At 42.0% G+C, this 18,327-nt stretch overlaps 1 protein-coding gene across 5 annotated transcripts in view; it reads right to left on the reverse strand.

The window, feature by feature from the left end:
- Positions 1-18,327, reverse strand: part of NTRK2 (neurotrophic receptor tyrosine kinase 2) — a 319,382-nt gene that overhangs the window by 246,716 nt on the left and 54,339 nt on the right. For all 5 annotated transcript variants that reach the window (XM_053923455.2, XM_053923458.2, XM_053923456.2 and 2 more), the window contains exons 10-12: positions 17,256-17,561; positions 4,657-4,692; positions 2,331-2,431 (exon numbers count right to left, since the gene is read on the reverse strand). In XM_053923455.2, coding sequence (XP_053779430.1) covers positions 2,331-2,431; positions 4,657-4,692; positions 17,256-17,561 — 443 coding nt within the window. The remainder of the gene's footprint in view (positions 1-2,330; positions 2,432-4,656; positions 4,693-17,255; positions 17,562-18,327) is intronic.

The raw sequence follows: 18,327 nt of genomic DNA on the forward strand, positions 1-18,327 counted from the left end.
GAAGAAAAACAGAAATACTTGCACAAAGCAGGAATTGAAAGCATTCCACATGTGACTTACCACAGCATTTGTCCTGCTATTTCATCGAAAAGCATATTTCAATGTAAAGCGTGTGGTCATCTGTGGAAATATGTGTGTGTCTCCCTATACGGGATGTTCATATTGTGAGCCTCCCATTGCCACTGCTATAGCCCCGGTTTAAATATACATCACATCTTTTCACTACTGTACCAGACCCCTAACTCATCACCCCACTTCCAATCTCTCTGCCCGGCAACCCAGTCTACAGTGTTCACCATGAATCTCATCAGCCTGATTTTTACTGAGGCCCTCCTAGGTGCCAGTCTCTATTCTAGCAGCTAGAGATACAGCCGTGAAAATCCCTGACCAAGAATGGAGGGAAAGGAAAAAGACATTAAACAAGAAAACAAATAAACAAGCAAGGTCACTGTAGACATTGATAACTACTCAGAAGAAAAAAAAAACAGGGTAATGGCTTCCTGCTGACACCCTTGATAAGTCATGGGATGACCTTCAGGAAATGCATGCTATACAAAGACAGCAGCAAATGTTAGGCTCTGAGACGAGAGGAAGCCTGGAGCATGCAAGAGAGTATTTTAAAAAGACAGCTGGTAAGCAGTGAAGAGATAGGGGAGATAAAGTCAGAGACAGAGGCCGGCAAGATATGTGGGAGCTTGTTGCCACTGTGAGGGGTTGCGCTTTTATAATAAAAGTTTTATGACGATGTATTGGGAAGCCTCTGAGAATGAAAATGAGTGATCTGATTTGTGTTTCTAAAAGGTCACTTGGGCTGCTGTGTGGAGACAGGAAGATGACAAGGGTGCGAGAGGCGGACAGGGTAGAAGGGGGACAGAGTCACCCAGGAATGAGCAGCGACACAAGCTCTGTCTGTAAGGGGCCAGACAGCAAACGTTTCCAGCTTTGCAGGCCACACCGGCTTTGCTGCAACTACTCCACCTGCCATCGTGGCCCCAAAGGAGCCACAGACAATATAAAATGTAAATAGACATGACTATATTCTCATCAAACTTTATTGATGAACAGACATTTGAATTTCATAAAATGTTCATGTGTCGAAAATCATTTTTCTTTTGATTTTTTTTCAAGCCACTTAAAAATGTAAAAACTATTCTTAGGTTTCAGACCTCACAGAAACAGGTCGCGAGCCAGAACTTGGCTGGAAGGCCTTAGTTTTGCCAAGCCTCGAGTTCGCCTGCGGCCGTGGCAGTGCAGGTGGGGACATATGGATGGGTTTGGAGTTTATAAGGAAGCAGAGCTCACAGGACGGGCCCCTGGGAGCACACTACAAGTGAAGGAAAGGGAAAAATGGAGGAAGCTTTCTGGGTTTTTACCTGAGCAGCTGACAGGTCGCCCTGCCACAGAACCCGGGAGCCCTGTGGCCCTGGGGCTCTCACAGCCCCCTTTCAGTGTCTCCTCACTGCGCAGCGCATCTAACCACCTGGCCCTGTGTTTCAACACCTCATGACCTGGCACAACCGACTTCTCCAACCTTGCCTCCAACTGCTGCCCTTCGCGTGCCGTACCTTCCATCAAGACTGTTTTCCAGTCTGCAGGCTCTTGTTCACACACCCCAAATCCCTGCCCTTCTGTTCCTCTATGTCCAAATCCCAGGCATGCTGCACAGGCCACAGAAAATGCCACCTGTCCCACAAAGACTCCTCTGGCCCTCCCAGCAGGAAGGAGCAGAGAGCCTGCCCCCCCATTCCTGTTTCTCAAACCACACACCACTCCTCTATTTGTATGAAGTGCTAGTGTTCACATCTCCAACCACTGACTGAACTTAAAGCTCCAGAAAGAATGGACCTTAGTTTCATTCATATTGTTTATATTCTCCCACATTATATCCTTACATGTGGTGTGTGCTAACACTTTGATTAAAATATTTAAGCAGACAGGTGTGAAGGTATGGAAGACAAGGGTAATTAATTATACATGTGCCTGTACAAGAAAGCTGCTTTCTTGCTCTTCTAGTGATAACCTTTTACAGGACAGATATTTAGAACAGGAATTTCTAGCATCAAGTTAGAGGCTACCTTTATCACTTCTCTTAAACCTTTCCACTAATTCCTCCAAACTACAATGCCCTGTTTACATCTGAGCAATAAAAACATCCCGTCGAAAGGCCCACCCTGAGGCAGCTCCAAAGGTCTTCTTTCAGTTGTTTATTTACTTTCAGACAAATATTTTGAAAAAAATACAAAATAAAGACAATATGATAGCTACTTCTGACATGCAAGTATCCAAAATGCTGAGAACCAACCAAGGAAACAACCCTCTACCCCACTCACCGAGAGATGCTCCCGCCCAGTTTTGTCAGCAACATCTGTGGAAGGAATTTCATTACTTCTGTTCGTGGTGTCCCCGATGTCATTTGCTGCAGTCCCATAATCTTAAATTGGAGAAAAGGGAAAGAGAAGGAACCATGAAGTTGTCATTAGACTGTCGACAAACACAAGGCCACAGTACGACCCAGAACGAAGCCAGACAAATCACAAGATTCCAAACCGCTGACAGCCCGGCCAGGGAGGAATAGGACCCAGCTGTTGGGTTAAATCCCTCGCGGTGCTGGGACTGCGCAGCGCCAACGTTGTACAATACTCAACCCAGATCTCTACATCCTTGTCTTGTTTTGTGGTCAAACTCTAAACCTGGTTTAGGATTTTTCTCTGCACAGAAGAGTATGTCCCCTTTCTGATGAAGTATTTAATATAAATACAAAAGAGAATCAATCATCTAAGAGTCACAAATTTATAGATCGAGTCTGCACATGTTCTGTAGAAATGTACAAATGTTTTGTATTTTTATTCTAAATAGATATGGTGTCTATAATATGTGTCCTGAACAAGCAACCTCATTGAGTCAGCCCCAGATAAACTTCTCTTGATAGAATTTTCACACAAGCCTTGGGGTAACCAATTTAAATTATATTTTTATTAGCAAAGAGTCCCTTTGAAATTGGATGAAAGTAACAGAAAAATCATCTATTTTCTGTTTGCTGTTTTGTTACTGACTGCAAAACTAAATCCTCATCATTTCCATTGTTAATATGTTAAAACTTAATTTCAAACACTAAGAGATATCATTTACTTGCTTATTTTTCCCTCTTCATATCACACCCAGCCACTCATGCAAAGTTAAATCACTAAAGTATCTGTAGATTAATATAATGACATTTCAACCTACAGTCCCAAAGTGGTATCTAAGGCCAATGGAAAGATGACACTAAGTCTTGGACTCCTTACTGGAGAGGAGTCCAAAGCATAATTTTAAAATGTTAAATCACAATTCCAACATATTTCTTTGTGATACAACTTGAGATACTCTTCCTTTAAACCATATCAAGACAAATAAAAACAAAAACACACAAATCACATGCACAAAATCATCCAAACCATAGCATGAAGGAATCATAGCTTAACATGTATAAAGCAGGTAAAGACAATATAATTCTCCAGTTAAAATTAGCTCAAGTTAAATGCACATATAATAAGAATATAAACACAGAATCATTTACAAAAAAGTCTGTGCATATGAAAATTAAAATTAAAGAATAAAATACTTCATAAAATAAATACATAAATATAATATTTTAACTACTCTAACTTTTAATCAATCTTAAATTTTAAGCCAAGTCTCGACATTTAACCTGCCACTTCCCCAACAGAGGCCTCTGGTCATGAAGGTGGCTTGAAAATCTGCTAAAAATGGATCTTCACAACTAGAAAAACTCCTTGACATTTGATTAAAATATCAAAGTACAGATGAGATGTTCAGTTAAAAGTTAATACAGTGGGCCTTTTGGTTTCCTCCCTCCCACATTCCTAAAACAACCCCATTTTATTCAAAGGGTTCAAGCACGTTCTCCGGGGAAGCTGGTCTAAGTCAGTCAAGGGCTAACCCACACCGTTTATCAGTAATGGAGGCAAGATGGATCATGGCCCAACTGAGTTTTGAATCAGATGCAGAGAGGTGCAGGAGGTTTCTGGAAACATCATCTTTCTTCTGGAGTCCTTTCAGAAACTCTCCCCTTTCTCCCATCAATGTGAATGACCGTAGCCCTCTGTTGGCTGCATTCAGTAACCCATAAGAGGGGCCAGTCATCAGTGAAATCAGAACGACGGGCAGAGGAGGGTAGGGATGAATAAAAGCTGGGCCCCGATGACATGACTGAGCTGCTGGTTTAACCCACCCTAAACTGTCCTACCTCTGAGGTCCTGTCTGTGAGCCAAATTTCCTTATTATATAAGAAACACAATTTTGAATTGGGTTTACTGTCATAACTAGAAACTGATACACCACCTTTTTCTTGGTAGCCATGGCTTTTAAACAGGTAATTAGTTCCCAATTATGGAAACAAATTGTCTGTTACAGCAGAATGGATTTACTACTTCCAAGAACAGAACATGAGAGAGAAAATGCTATTTACAGGCACTGTAAATATCAAGGGAAAAAGGCCATCAATATTGAATGATTTTTTTTCTGAAATGTTATTTTAGCCTATGTAATGCTTGAAATGTATATTTAACTGAGCTTAAAGGTCTTCTTTCAGTTGATTTATTTCATGCTAGACAAATTTTTTGAAAAAATACAAAATAAAGACAACATGATAGCTACCTTCATAAATTACCTCAGAATAGTTTGGGTCTGCACCTAAAAAAGCAAAACAAAGCAAAGATTTGTAAGTGTGCATACAGAGTTTAAAAAGTACTACCTTATACCCACTAAAATGAGCTAAATACATATTGAAGATTTTGTAGCGGAATAGATCGTTCTATAGAACAGGTAAATAAAACCTGAAATTCTCAGTTTGCTTCATGTTAACTCTGTTCCCCTCCCCTGTCCCACAACCTCCATCCCTCTAAAAAAGAAATAAAATAATAAAGAAAACTCACAAATCATTTTAGCTGGCAAAACTTCAGCAATGAATGAATCGTGACCTTTTATTTTTGCTGTTTCTGTTACACAGTTGGCTATTTTCATTGCAATTTTGGTATTTTCATCCCAGAGACAGATCATTTCTGTACCAGTCTTACTATTCTCTGATGATTTGGGGGTAACTTTCAAACTACGTTTTGGCAGGTCCATTTGCATTCATGAACACATTATTACCCAGCCTGTGTAATGGTGTATCTAAGACACAATGTAGCTCTTTGCTTGGGCTTCAGGGAGGTTGCAAAGGCTGAATAAACCCTTTTTTCTTTTTTCTTTTTTTTTTTTTTTTGCCCTGACACAACACAAGAAAAAAATAAATGTACTTTCCCACTGAAATTGTTTATGTATAAGAGATTATAAATGAAAATGTCAAACAGAAATGCAAAAGTATACCCACTTAATTTTTTTGGATGGCTCTGTATTCACCAAGATGATCAGACTATTCTGTTTTATCAGAATATTCCTATCAGAATTTGCAAAAACATTTTTAAATCTTTTTATTTTTTTTAAAGATTTTATTGATTTATTTTTAGAGAGAGGGGAAGGGAGGGAGATAGAGAGGGAGAGAAACATCAATGGGTGGTTGCCTCTTGTGCACCCCCCACTAAGGACCCAGCCTGCAACCCAGACATGTGTCCTGACTGGGAATCGAACCGGCGAACCTTTGGTTCGCAGGCCAGCACTCTATCCACTGAGTCACACCAGCCAAGGCACATTTTTAAATCTTTTTAAAAGTCACAGTCAACAAGAACTGGTGACAAAAAAATATTTCCTACTTATTCTCCATTCGGAACTAACTGGGTCTCTATATGAAAGCCTACTTAGAAATAAAATTAAATTTTGATAGAACATTTAAGTGATTACAAAAGGAATTTCCAAAACTACTTCCTATGCTTTTAGTCTTCACTTACCACATGAAAAAGTAAAACTTGTAAACCATAAATCTCACTCAGTTCTCATTTTACTTTTCAACCTTTACTAGAAAAAATATTATTTTAAAATAAGGTGAAACCAGCCAATTTTCTGCTCATGTATTCCCAAATGAATAATTAAGTTTGGCCTGAATGAAGAACCAAATAAAAGTGGCCCTAATGTTTAAATTAAAATTCGAACACAGTTCAACTAGAAGAACATCTACCTTAGCAGGAGAAAAGTTAGGGAGGTGATGGTGCACTTTGATTCAGGGATGCTGCACGTGCTGTGCATACAGCCCATGCCTGGTACCGCGCTCGGGAGCGCCCTTCGGACCGCTGTCCATGGAAAGGCACCATCTGCAAGTGCGCAGTGCACGCCTGCGCGGCACGTGAAATAGCCCTGCATTGACTGATGCAAAATCATCGATTCCAGAAAATTTCTACTGAATTTTGAGTTTTATTATCCCAAACGCCATTTCTATGTTTCAAGCTACAATATGTCAATATCTATTGTCGGAATTATTTGTAGCTGCTGTGACATTCTAGAGGAGGGCCCTGAAGACTCCCCTGCAGTCTGAGAGGTAATTCAGTGAGTAAAGCAGCAGGAAATCCCAGTGGTAGCCCTGGTAATATCATTTGCCGGGCAGCCATCCACATGCTGATGTCCTTCCCCTTTGCAAAGTTCCTGGACCAAATGGTGTCCCCTCACTGTGAGGATTCCCTAGCCCTGCTGAAGGAAAAGTCCTATAATCGCAAGTCAGGAAGTCATTCTTTGAACTTCTCAGTAATCTATTACTTAAAAAAAAAATCCCATTCCAGTCCCTTTCTCCATTGTACCCTCAAATGTACAGTCTGAATGTGCAAGGCCTGCCCGTCAGAGTCTACTCTTCACTGCTAGACCTCACTCCAGGTGCCCAGGACCCAGAATTTCCTCCCCACAGGCCCCAAATACATGTGATAGCATTGGCCAGACTTTCCCCTACATCTCTCATCCTGCTGGTGGCCCACTACCAGTACGAGCACCCTGTGACCCAAGACGCAAGGGAAGGATGGGTGAGGGTTGAGCCAGGAGAGATGGCCTTGGACGTCTACTGCTCACTCATCACCTCTCACACATGTCTCACTGAATAGTTCACGGAGCAGGGGCCATGGATAAGGACCATCTCTACCAAAACCACTGTGAGGGATGACACCCCCAAAATGGAATTATCTTCTGGAGGGTAGGCCCCTTCAAGTACAGGCTTCCCCTGCTGGGTGAGGGTTCTAGGAACCCCTCTGTGTCAGTGTACCAGCTGGTGTTATTGTGAGACGCTGTGTTCAGCTTCAGTGAATGTTTTTGAACTCTTTCAACATGCTTGCCCATACTGTGCTGAGTGTTTAGCAGTTTTTGACCAAAAACAGCACGACCCCTGTGCTCCGCCCTCCCTATTCACCCAATCTCACTCTGAGTGACTATTTTTTTGTTTGTTTGTGTCCCTGGATGAAAAAATCAAAGGGATTTGATTCCTCATGTCCTCAAAAGGAAATGTTTTGCTGATGTGGAAGAGGTAAAACAAAAAACAGCAGAAGCACTAAAAGGCATCAAAATCAATGAGTTTAAAAACTCTTTTGAAAAGGCAGAAAATTATACTTGAACAACAATACAAAAAATTTTAAGTTAAAAAAATAAAATAAAAACTGTTTTGAGCAGTGGAAAAAAACATCTCAATAGGTGTATTGCATCAAATGGAGACTGCTTTGAAGGTGACTGAAGTTTAAACATGTAAGAATAAATACACAATTTTGGGGGTCCTCCCTCATATGTTCCAGCATGGAACTCCAAGAATCTGACAATCTGAACTCCGAATCTAGCCTTCTGGGTCATTATAAGGATATATTTGGAGGAGGATATCATCTATTTTATTTAACAGTTCCTTAATTTCACTTATATTTTTAGGTGTTAGAATGTAAGTGTGAGGACCTTCTTTTGTACTAGGGTGGCCTGGCCCTAGTACAAAAGAAGGTCCTCACACTTACATTCTAACCATCCCATACTGCCTGAGACCAAGGGGATTCCTGAACTTAAAATTTTTACACTTTTAAGTGAAACTAGAACAGTCCCAGGCAAATCCTTGTAGTTTGTCAGAAATAAGGCTTTCCCTGTGCAGACCTTTAATGCTAAAACTGGGACTACTCGGTCACCCTGATTTGTGTTCATTCAGGCCCTCAGGGACCCCATACCCATCGCCACCCACTTTTACAGATACGATTCCCTAAGAAAGAAAAAGGCATCGTGAGGATGCGGAGCCAGTTTTACCTAAGCCACACAGTGACAAGGCCTCAGTGAAAATGACTGACAGGTGCCATCCGCATCCTCGCAAAAAGGGAACACCCAACACATTCCTCACACAAAACTCCCAGGAAAACCCAAAACGTCAAATCAATTTGTCAGGTATCAAAAAGTGGGATTTGGGGGTAGGATCTAAAATACATAGGTTAGCCCATAATCTGTAACACAGGTTATTTTCCAGACTTCTGATGCCTATCGGTGCATGCTTTTCCTCCCAACTTTACCAGCAAAGCCATCGGGCCACATCTGAAATTTCTGAAAAGCACTACATTTTCCTAACTTCAGTTTCCCAGCTGTATGAGATGTATTGTCACTTTACTTTCACTGTCAGGAATAGACAAATTTAGGGCAAGATTATGAAACTCACAGAAAGACAATGTGGGAGGAACAAGGATGGGTTTTTCCCCCTCCCTAGCATACTGTACTATGTCTGATGAGGGCCCACTCGTCACAATGAAGAAATGCCTCCTGATGTACAAAGGTTTGGGAAGCCTGGCACAGTGAGGGTGCAGAGACCTAGAGTTCATGAAAAACAAGGGTCACATTACTCCCGCTGGCCCCAGCTCATCAACATAGTATTTTGCTTCTAGCAACGTCTCAGTGAAGTGAACCTCACATGATGTTTACGTTTCCATAGTGAGGTAGTCATTGACATCATTTTAAATGTAGACACAGGGAAAAACATCACCATGTTCCTTTCTGATTTCTGGCAATTGTCAGTTTTTTTAAATATCCTGCCCTTATTAAGTATAATTTATAATCAGCTTCTTTTACTTAGTTTGACTATGACTGTCAGATAGTTATATGCTACGGATAGAAACCCCTGTTGTTGATATTCAGGACTCAGAGGTGACTGAGGAAGGCAAAGACTAACTCTGAGGGAGAAAAAGCCAACAGAAAGAGGATGAATGAAAGGTAAATGAGTAGCATCCAGCTTGAGTAATGCACTTGTCCTGGGGATTTGAGAAGGGTTATGCTTCCTTAAATCCTATCCTAGTAGCTCTCATTGGGTAAGAAATCTCAAACATAGGCAATAGGAGGGGGCACCAAGCCCAAAAGCTGCATGGTGTGAATCTCCAGAAAGGAATATGGGAAGTCCAGGCATCCCACTGGCATTCCAAACAAACCGCAGACCACACTGTCCCTCCACAGCTCACTCAAGGGCCGAGGCTACAGCTGTTTGCCAACCTAAAGAGGATGAGCACGGAGCAGGAATGTCTGTTTATCTGATGTCCAAGTTCTACTTTCTGAAGAGTTGAGCATCTCCAGGTGCTACACTCACTTGTACTTAGGTTCTTGACCTAAGACGCGGTATCTGTAACTATAGGAAGCAGATTAACGGGTCCAGAGCTCAGCCTGCAGCACTCCCTTGAAAAGAATAATGGAGACTATATTCCAGTTGCACGTGCACTCCCAGCAAAGCTCTGCGTTAAATGTGTGACGTCTGCATCCCCAGGCACTTAGGCTTCTAAACATGGTCGATCAAAATCACTTTTCCCCCCAGCAGAATCAAACCAGAGCACTTCATCATCCTTATAATGTGATGCTAAATGGCTTAAATGAGGACTTCTTTAATTTCCATCTTCTAATCTCAGTTATGGCTCATGAATAAATCTTATATCTTTATATAAATCTTCATGAGTAAATCTTTATGACTTCTTAACTGGGAGACTGTACAGTTAAAGAAAAAAACACATTTGTAGGATTTTAAACAACTGTGGGCAGATAGGTGGCCTGACCACTTTTCATTCTGCTGCAAAGACAAAAGTAATGGCGGAGGCCAGAAGACACATCTGTTTCCCCGCTCTAAGCTTTTACAGTCTCTATTTAATGTCCTAAAAAAAAGAGTGACTTCAATTTCAATTCTATTTTGAGATTCTCTTTAGTGTGATCTTGAAATATGTTTCAAAGAATTCCATATGATAAAGCCATAGCAAAAGGTTTGGTCTTTTCAAATAAACTGTCCTTTGTCAACAGAGTTTTCTAAGTCATGGTGATCTGCCTTTTGATTTCAGATCCTTTTCCTCTTCCCTTTCTGAATGGCAGGCTGAACTTGGGGCCTGAAAACACTGGGGGTTCAGGTGCCTGGGTTTCATTTCTGGCTGAGCCATTAATGTATGCAGCACGAGGAGTCTCTACTTTTTCTGTACAACAAGTCTTCCATGCAACAGGAGAGGATAACGGCATTGGCCCTGGCAATGCCTCAGGAGTTGTGGGAAGCATAATTAATTAACGTTAGTACTCTGGAGACATAAAGAGCTATTTAAGTATAAATCTTAATGATCATGATTAGTATGAGCCTATAGCCAAACCAGACTTCATGGCTATTTAAGTCAGAAAAGCAGGTGGAACTTCCCTCCCACGCCCAGGACAAGAACTGGGTACTGACGAATGGCCTGAGGGGCAAGTCGAAGGGGGGTTTCTATTTTCTCAGTGTTACTCATTTGGAGGGATTCCCTTTCTCTACATTCCCCGGTCTAAATACCAAATCTAAATCTGCCAGTTCGAGGGCAATTCTAAGTGTTCTAGTTCATCCAGACGTCATGAATCCTCTCATAAAACAGCACGGCACGAACGAGAAGCTGTGGGGAAAACTCTTCTAGTATTTATAGTTTGTTCCTGACGCGAATTTTGCATAGGAGACAACCGCTCCCGGATTAGGAAGCATAAGTCACTAACTCCCACTGCTTGTGTGAATGAGCATTCTTGAGCTGTGACAGTCTTCCTGAATGAGTGGGCCATAGAGACACTCTTTATGTACTGACTAAAGAATGGGAAGATTTAAACCAAGGGTATTTTATCATCTAGTGCTCTGGCTAGGTTTGCTCCAAGCCTAAACGATTAGTCATTCGGGTAATGATTTCCATAGGAAAATCTACTCTTACACAATCAACGTGGTCACGTTCCTAGAACTATCTGACCTTGAAAGTTCTTGAAACGTGCGCTACCTTATTAGAGGATACTAGCAGAGACTCCAGGGTTCGTTCTCATGACATTCACAAGCAACATGCCATTAATTTCTGTTTAAAATTCTCCTTAAAAAGACATCCTCACCACTTCTATTCTCCACACAGCCTCACACACTCTTTCATGTTCATAAAGAGGATTTTTCTATATGTAGGATTGAATTCCAATGACAGCCACATAGTGGATCAATTTCGTCTCGCACAAGGCTGATTTCTGGCCTGTAAGCTGAATAGGATCCAGCAGAATCTTTGGAGAATTCTCAGAGAGCCCCGCACTTTCCATGTGTATTCTGCACTACTCTCTCTACTTTTCATTCACTCTCCCAAGCCTCCTTAAGCCATGCACTGAATTCATCCTACTTTTGCCAAACCTAAGTAGAATATATTTCAGTGCACTAATTATTCTATATTTTTATCAATATTACTATTGATAACCTAGAAGAGTCAGTGTGGATGCCTGACCAGTTCTTCCAGGAGCTCCCCCAGGTTCTGCCGGGCAGAACTACCCTGGCTGCTCGGCATGTGTTCCAGGACCTGTGGCATCAGCATTGCCTGGGAGCTGATTTAAAATGCACAATCTTAGGCTTTTCTCCCAACCATAGAGTCAGAATCTTCATTTTAACAGGAACACTAGGAGATCTGTATGCTCATTCAAGGCTGAGAAGCTCTGGTTTATAACACTGTAAGTCTGACCAACAGCAAAAGGCCCCAGTGGTCTTTAAGGATGGAAATTTACACTGAAACATACAACAAACCTAAAAATAGCTAGATATCCAAATGTCAAGTGGGGTGGGTATTCTCTTGTGGAAGCTGCACAGAACGTTGGGGTATGGGTAGCAGATGTGTTTTGCTCCCAGTGACCTCGTTCCAAATGGGAGGAGAAGGGGAAAAAGATTAGACACCAGAGACAGCTTAAATTTCCCTACCCTTTCTAGGAACCAATCTTTGACTTAGTTTTCTCCTCAAAGCTCCAAGTCTAGAAAGTTCATGTAGTTGGGTGACAGTTCTGAGGTCCTCCTCCCTGGGCAAGTCTACTCTCTGAATAAGGGAGGACAAGGCCAGTGCCAAGAGAAAAACAGTTCTGGACAGAAAGTTCCACCCTAATGGCTATAGAGCGTCAACACAAAGGAGGAAAGGAATGGGTTCCTTCATTATCATTCTCTCAGTGCCTCCTGCTGAGGGGATGACCCTGCAGAATTCACAAAAGAAATGGCTGAGAGCTGGATCCCTGTTTGCACTGGACTTTAAGAGGTCCCAGAGCAGAGAGAATAAGGAAGGACTGAGAAAGAATTTTCTTCGGGGAGAAATGTTGGCCTTGCCACCACTGCACCATGGGGTTTCCGCAGCACTATACTGAGAACTTGAACTTGTTTCCTGCAGGGAAGATTCAGAGGAGGTGTGCCTGACTCCTGTCAGAGGAGGCTAAAGCAACCTGTGGTAGCAGGATGTAGGTGACGTTTGGGTTAGACTTATATACCCAGAGGTGTCAGAACAAGGGATAGCGAGGGCTCCTTGAAGAACAGAGGGAGACGGCCTGGGAGAAAATCTGTGTGGGGAGTCTTAGGTCCTGACAACAGAGCCCCCTGGCGGAGCAGAGGGACCCAACCACACAAAGCTGCATTCCAGGGTGCTGAGGAAGGAGTTGCTTCCACCAGCTGGACTAAAAATGTGTTCGCTTCTGTCATGGGAACTACAGAAGTGGGGACTGCAGAGCAGAATCTCCAAAGAACCCATAAAGGGATCCAGGTAAAAGGTCCAGGAATCAGCTCTGAGCGTATTCAGGCCCCAAGACACAAAGCCACCAGCAAGCACACTTCCATTCCCACCCGTTCCCCCTGGGCAGCAGAGGGGCTGAAACCTCATTAGCAAGTTCCAGCTCCTACCCCCATGCAGCCAGCCTGAACTGGGAGAACAGGAGACTGCCCTTAAATCATAGTCCAGAGTTTTGATTTCTGACCCAAACAGGACATGCTATTTCCCAACTGAGATTTTGTCTACAACCTAAAATGACCAAAGGATTGTGTGTTACTCAGCAATGAGTGGGAAAATCTTACTCAGGTCAGAGCTCTAGTCCAGACCAGTAACTCTCACCCTTAGTTGAACTTGGAGTCACTGGGGATCTTAAAAATACAAAATGTTGAAGCCCAAGCCTCATCCAAGAGCCACAGAATCAGAATTGCAGGAGGTGGGCCTCAGGAATGTGTATCAAAAATGAAATAAAATAAAATAATAATTAAAACTTCCCACTTGACTTCAATGTGCAACAAGGAGTTGCATGCCATTGTTCCAGGCATTAGAAGAGATTTCTCCTAGTGGATAAATTTTAAAACAAAGAAAAACAAAAATAAAATGAAATTAGTTTAATTGTCACAAGTTGTGCTCATCAGTATGCTAGAAAGATAAACACTATCCTTCTCTAGATTTCATTTTGAAGCCAAGGGCTGTTTTATGCCTTGAACATACCCCAAAACTGAACAGAGCTGATGAGTTCACTTTGTGGGATTGAAATGATCAATCTAGTGTCTGAAGTTTGGAAAAGCCTTTCCTCCCTTTCTCAGTTACTAGCCAGGTTGCCAGTGATTAACAGATGGGACGGCTTTGGCTTGGTATCCGGTGTCCTGCTGACATCTAAAGATCTGATAACACCTGTCCTTCTTTATGACCGCCCTAGCTGGGTCTGGTGTTGGAGTCTGCGAGGTCCCAGCACTCTGGAAACACATTCTACGGGGATCTTACTGCCTGCTCCCCGCCCTGTGGATGGCACCCTTGTGGCCTGGCTGATGCCGGCTAGAGGTCTCTGTGCCTCACTCATCCTTTCCGCCAGTGGACTGCGGAATGCCTGCCACCACCCCCCGTATTTCCACACCTACTGTGAAGGCAGTTGGGACTGCAATTACGTCCAATCAGTCTGTCCTCTTTCATGCTCACCCATTTCTGTTTTAGGGACTTTTTGTTTTTGTTTTTTGTTTCTGTTTTAATTTCTTTCAACACAGTCCATTCTCTAGCTCCAAAGAGAGAATAAATTCCTAAGCAGGGTGGCCATCCCATGGAAATCTCAGTTCCGAGCTGAATGAGGAACACACACACCAAGGACAGCCGAGCTGCCATTTTAATTGCTTGGACTTTGCATGGAAATGCAAACCCGCTCCCCAGTGATCCCAGGCTGCTGCTGCCTTATAAGCCAGGGAGCTTGCAGTGTTTAAAAAAAAAAAAAAAGGATCTCATCAAAACAACTGAGAAAATATAGCTGAAACTTTTTATCAGAAATATTTGGAAAAGCTAAACTTCATCAATTACTATGTGATGACAGCAGAAACACAGAACACATATAAACTCCAAGTTGGTCTGTTGTCCGTAACTTGGAATGTATCTTTAGACCAGCAGGGAAATTATGTACATATAGTTGCTATTTGTTTATTTTTCTTTAGCTTTAAAAGGGAGGAGAGGGAAAAGAATCAATTCTAAGAAAGGCCATTATCGGTATGCTATGGCTACAAATCTTGTAAATACCCACAAAGATTCTACCGCACAAGCCAAGTGAGGTCAACCTCTAATTGGTCACACTGGTTTATGGCCCACAAGGGCCATTTATATCTACTATTACTCTGGGCCAAGTCTCTTTCATTTATTACTCCTTGATAGCTGGTCCTTAAGTAAATACTTAAAGAGAAAAAACAAAATCAGTCTTTTCAAAAAGCAGATATTTACCGTATTTTTCAGACCATAAGACGCACTCCCCCCCGCAAATTTGGGAGGGAAATGGGGGTGCATCTTATAGTCCGAATGCAGCTTACCTGGCTCGCTGTTGGGGGGCAGGGGGCAGGGGCAGGCGGCAGTGGAACGAGGGTTTTTTTTCCTATTTTCCTCCTCTAAAACCTAGGTGTGTCTTATGGTCCAGTGTGTCTTATAGTCCGAAAAATACAGTATATTTTAAAGACCTGATAAAACTAATAAATGAACAAGAAGAGGAGAGGAAAAAAGGGCAGAGTACATCTTTATAGAGTTGAGCTTAACTTTTATGTTGATTAATAATGATTATTTCTTTTAAAGAAAATATTTGAGAGATCCCAAGTTATTCTTATGCCAGAAAACAATTCTTTCCTGTCACTAGCTAAGCTCAAACTAACAGAAATAATTGATAAAAATGAGGCCACAGGGATAAGAAGAGCTAAGCTCTCCCAAACACTGGCACCATACAGAAATGTTCAAAACAAAATACATCAAAATCCTCCCTAAAATAGAAGCTGCTGACTACGCGCACCAAACGGTGCATATATCAAAGCGCACAGACCACTTCTAAAATTTGAAATGCCCGACCTTCACCCTGCATCAAGTTCACCTCCAACAGTTTCAAAAGGCAGCTGGCAAAATTCAAATAAAGTCTGAAGTTCGGTTACCAGTAATGTGCCAATGTCAGTCTCAGTTTTGACCAATGTACTGCAGTAACGCGAGATATCGACAATAGTAAACACTGGGTACACGGTAGCTGGGAACGCTCTCTTTTGTCTTTGCAACTTTTCTGTATGTCTAAAATCATTCACAAATAATAAGTTTACTTAAAAGCAAACAAAAAGCAGTTGTCCTAAAACAGAGTCTCTGATTTTAACTAAAAGCTGTATTCTCCAAAACATGCTGGGGGGAAAAAAAACCCACAATAATCTAGAGATTTACTACAGCAAATGTAGCCAAGCAGCTAAACTCAATTAAGAGGAAGAATTAATGGAAAAGACAATTGCCTGGGGTGTCTGGATAAGGCATCCAAACATAGCTTGTTTTATATGCTCCTGAAAGGCTGTTTGTAAATCAAACTTATGGAATGCAAATCACATTTTGAACACTCTAAGGAAACGTGTGCATTTGCACAGATGTTTAATAAATACCAGGATAATGGGAACACTTATCATGTGATAAGAATTATGACACTTTCATCGACTGCTGAAGCTGGCTTTGCATGCATCACCTTTGTCCATGGAGTTGCTCTGCAAGCCACAGGAGTTTATGCTTCCCACGCAGCCCTTGCCTTCCAGGCGTCCCAGTGTCTATTCTCCCTTTCTCTGTCAAGCCATCTTTGTGTGGTTTTGGTTAACTCAAAGCTATTACAACAAGGAATTCAATTCATGTACAGGTCTCAATATCCAAACACAAGCCTTGGCCTCCACCGTACAACAGGTCTTTGGGCAACAAGACCAAGCAAGTATGAATACTCCACTGAGCAAGAGGATCTGAAGCAGGTAAGTGCATGATGACTGTGCTTGCTGTTACTTGGGCTCGTGCTGAAATCCTGCTGCTGGCCATGGAACAGATTCCTGATGCCAGCCCTCCTTTTCCCACCCCATTGGCCAGATGGAAACTATTACCAGTCCTAGAAAAACAATTCAAGATCTAATAAAAAGGATGCCTTAACTCAGTCAGTCCAGGTAAGAAAACATGCCAGGGAACTGCTTTCTCACCCATGGATAAGTTAAGGAGGATTTTGAGTCCCGAATGGATAAGGGGCTAGAAAATAGGTCTTAAATTGTTCAGGAGCCAAACACACGGTTCTCCTGCTCATGGTTTTGCCTGGGTCTTGCCATGGTGGCTACAAAATCTCATTAAACACTTGGGATAAAAATAATATGTGTATATCAGATCATTGTTCAAAATTATTCATTCCCCCATCACCTCCTTGGGAAGAGTATAAGTCCCCTGCCCCAGGACTTGGCTTTGGCCCTGGGACTTGCTTTGACCAAGGGAATATAGGCTGAAGAGGCCACATGTAGTCCTGTACCTATGTCTTAAGAAGTCTTGCATATTCCTAGCTGTGTTTTTGCACTCTATACTCGCCATAGAAAGCAGACCTCCTGTGTAGCTGCTGCTTTTTCATCCTACACCCTGGAGTAAAGATGCATGGGACAAAGCTGCGCCTGCTGACCTACAGACCCATTAGCAAGACCAGTAGGTCAAAATGATAAGTCTAAATAATGATGTTGTAAGCCACTGGGTTGGGGGGTGGTTTGTTGTAGACATGATTTTGTCCATAGTTGAGTAGTAGACCCTATCCTCTCTCCAGATGCAAAAGCATCAAGTACTCACCACCATCAATTCCAGGCCAGCCCATGAAGTGAGCAGAAATCTGCTTCTCATCCTTCCCATACTCGTTCTTGGCTACTAACTTGTAGTCCCCATTGTTCATGTGGGTGGGATTATCCAGCTGGAGGCAGCCGTGGTACTCCGTGTGATTGGTAACATGGATTTTAGTACAGATGTATTTGGACTCATTCAGTATTGCCCCATTATAGAACCACTGAAGCGCCGGTTTGGGGTTCCCTTTCACAGTGAATGGAATGCACCAGTGGTGGTCTGAGGTTGGAGATTCGAGAAATGTGATAGTTGGAGCAACTAAATTGAAAAAGAGAGAGTTAATAGCATCAGAAAGCTCAAAAACTTTCCCCATCTCCAGATTTCTGTCATCGATAGGGGGTTTTATTCAACCATTGTTTGGTTTAAGAAAACACACATGACCTGCAACCCTGGAATCCATCAATATTTTGTATCATCATCAAGGCTGATACAACTCCCTACAGAGAGCTTCAGAGAGATTCCTTTCCCTGCTCTGCCAAAGCCCCGTGCATCACAGTTATTTTTCACATCTAATCAGTGTGGGAACCAGCTCCAAAGAGATCCCAGAGGTTTCTGACGGTGGAAAGGGTTCAACTGAAGTTGACTTCAGTTTATATGCCTTAATATTATATAGATTGATCATGAAAACATTGAGGGCCACTATTTTTAGAGTACTTCACTAAATAATACAAATAATGACTAAGATGACTTTGGAAATCTTGCCTGCAGCCCAAATCTCACATAAATTATGCAAAATGGATCAAATTGATCAATGCAGTAAATGTTCCTACCAATGCTGATTGATTTCACTGATTATCAATAGTAAATGCTCTTTAAAAGCATCACATTTCATTATAATGCAGTGGGGTTTTTTTGGCTAGGATTTCAGATGTCAATGTTTTGATCCTTTTGATGCCTGAAATTCTATCCAAACCTGGACAAACTAGAGATTATTTGAACATTAAATATAAAGCATTTTATGCTTTGGGAAACAAATGTTAAGAAGCCTTCTTAAACAGAGTAACTATCCTAAGTGAAGGTATCA

The sequence above is a fragment of the Desmodus rotundus genome, chromosome 1, assembly GCF_022682495.2.
Source record: "Desmodus rotundus isolate HL8 chromosome 1, HLdesRot8A.1, whole genome shotgun sequence".
Lineage (NCBI taxonomy): Eukaryota > Metazoa > Chordata > Mammalia > Chiroptera > Phyllostomidae > Desmodus > Desmodus rotundus.